The sequence below is a fragment of the Giraffa tippelskirchi genome, chromosome 10 (genome assembly GCF_054371585.1).
Source record: "Giraffa tippelskirchi isolate mGirTip1 chromosome 10, T2T-mGirTip1v1.2.pri, whole genome shotgun sequence".
Classification (NCBI taxonomy): Eukaryota; Metazoa; Chordata; class Mammalia; order Artiodactyla; family Giraffidae; genus Giraffa; species Giraffa tippelskirchi.
The window spans coordinates 74,761,585-74,763,090 of NC_137284.1; the positions used below are offsets into that span (position 1 = coordinate 74,761,585).

Sequence of the window (1,506 nt, forward strand, 5' to 3'; positions counted from 1 at the left end):
TCGACAAGACTAAGAAGACCGCACGAGAGAGCCGGAGCGCCCTGGGCCTCTCAGAAGACACAGTAACCCTCACTCCTCACCGGTCTAGGACCACCCTCTCCACCCCTCTCCCCTCCCTCCGCCCCAAGAGAACGGGCCGGAAGGGAGCGCCTGCCTGGGATAGGTCAGCGCCGATTATAGAGGCGAAAAAAAAAAAAAAAAGAGGAACATCTCATAGTTATATTAAAAAAGAAAGAAAGAAAGAAAAGTTAAAAGGTAAGACTGCACAGACGCTCCCGAAGTCTCCCGTCTGCGGGGAGGGTTAGCTTCCCACCCGCCCGACAGACGCTGCTTTGGGACGTGGGCCTCGACTGCCCCAACTCCGTTTTAACTCGCCCTCACCCGCCCCGCCCGCTCCTGCCCCATACTCCATCGACAGCGATCGCATATATATTAACTCTACGGCTTCCACGCCTCTCGAGGGCTGTGGACATTTTATAATCCAGAACCAAGCTCCAGAAGGCCAGACGTTCTGTCTTGGAGGGCCCCTCCTGGCCTTTCAGTTGCACCCACTGCTGGGTCTTCAAACACCCCAAACCCGTGCGCGCCCCGGCGAGGAGTGGGCAGACACTTCCACCCGACCCTGGCTCAGTCGGTTTCCTTCTCCAAGCTCTCCAAGAGCTCGGTCATGAAGGAGATGTAGACAATGGCCAGGCGAAGAGTCTCGATCCGGGAGAGCCTCTTCTCATAAGCAAAAGTGGGCACCTTCCTCCGCAGCTGATCGAAGGCCTCGTTGAGGTTGAACATCCGCTTCCTCTCGCGGATGTTGGCGGCTTGGCGCTGGGCGTAGGTGATCACTCTTTTCCTCTTGGGGCGGCCCAGCAGGGAGGCGCCTCTCCCGTGCTCCCCTTCCTCCTCGTTTTCCCCCTCTTCTCCTTCCCCCTCCTCTTCTTCTGGATCCTCTTCCTCCAAACGCGCCAGACTCCTGGATCTTCCGTCTCGGAGCACAAGGTCCTGGTGGTTCCCATAGGGGACCCTAGGTGTCAAGTCGCAGAGGAGAGGGTGCCCCGGGGAGGCTAGGGATAGGTCTGCCACGAAGTCCAGGACGGTGGCGTCCACGCAGCTCTCGGGAAAGGCTGCCATCGCGTCTGCTTTGCCCTGCGTCTCATAGGTTTCTCGAAGGGAGGGGCAAGCCGGTGACGGCCTTCCTAACAGCCCTGAATCTGATGGGTCACCATCACCGAAGGGTCAGGGACATTCATGTGTATAACCAAGCTGATAACAGGATTAGCTGCACCGATAGGGAAGGCTCTGACAACGTCCCTCCTCTCGAAACTGATGGAAGAAGACAAGCTTGAGAACGCCGGAAAGACTCAAAGGAATAGGCCTCCACTTCTGCGATCCTTTCCGTCCTGCCACCTGGGACAGTTCCTTCTTGGCAACAACCTCCAGCTCTTACCTGCTGTGCTTTTTGTGTGTCTCCACACTCCCGCGGCCAACTAATATTCTTCAAGCTCCTTGTCTCAT

The 1,506-nt window shown here is 57.2% G+C and overlaps 1 protein-coding gene across 1 annotated transcript; it reads right to left on the bottom strand.

The window, feature by feature from the left end:
* Positions 1-627: 627 nt before the first annotated feature.
* FERD3L (Fer3 like bHLH transcription factor) lies at positions 628-1,122 on the bottom strand. Its single transcript, XM_081531166.1, has one exon. The coding sequence runs from the start codon at positions 1,120-1,122 to the stop codon at positions 628-630; it is 495 nt and encodes a 164-aa protein (XP_081387292.1).
* Between the last annotated feature and the right edge of the window lie 384 nt (positions 1,123-1,506).

Coding starts and splice junctions, on each gene's coding strand:
- FERD3L (XM_081531166.1), bottom strand. CDS start 1,122: ATGGCAGCCTTTCCCGAGAGCTGCGTGGACGCCACCGTCCTGGACTTC.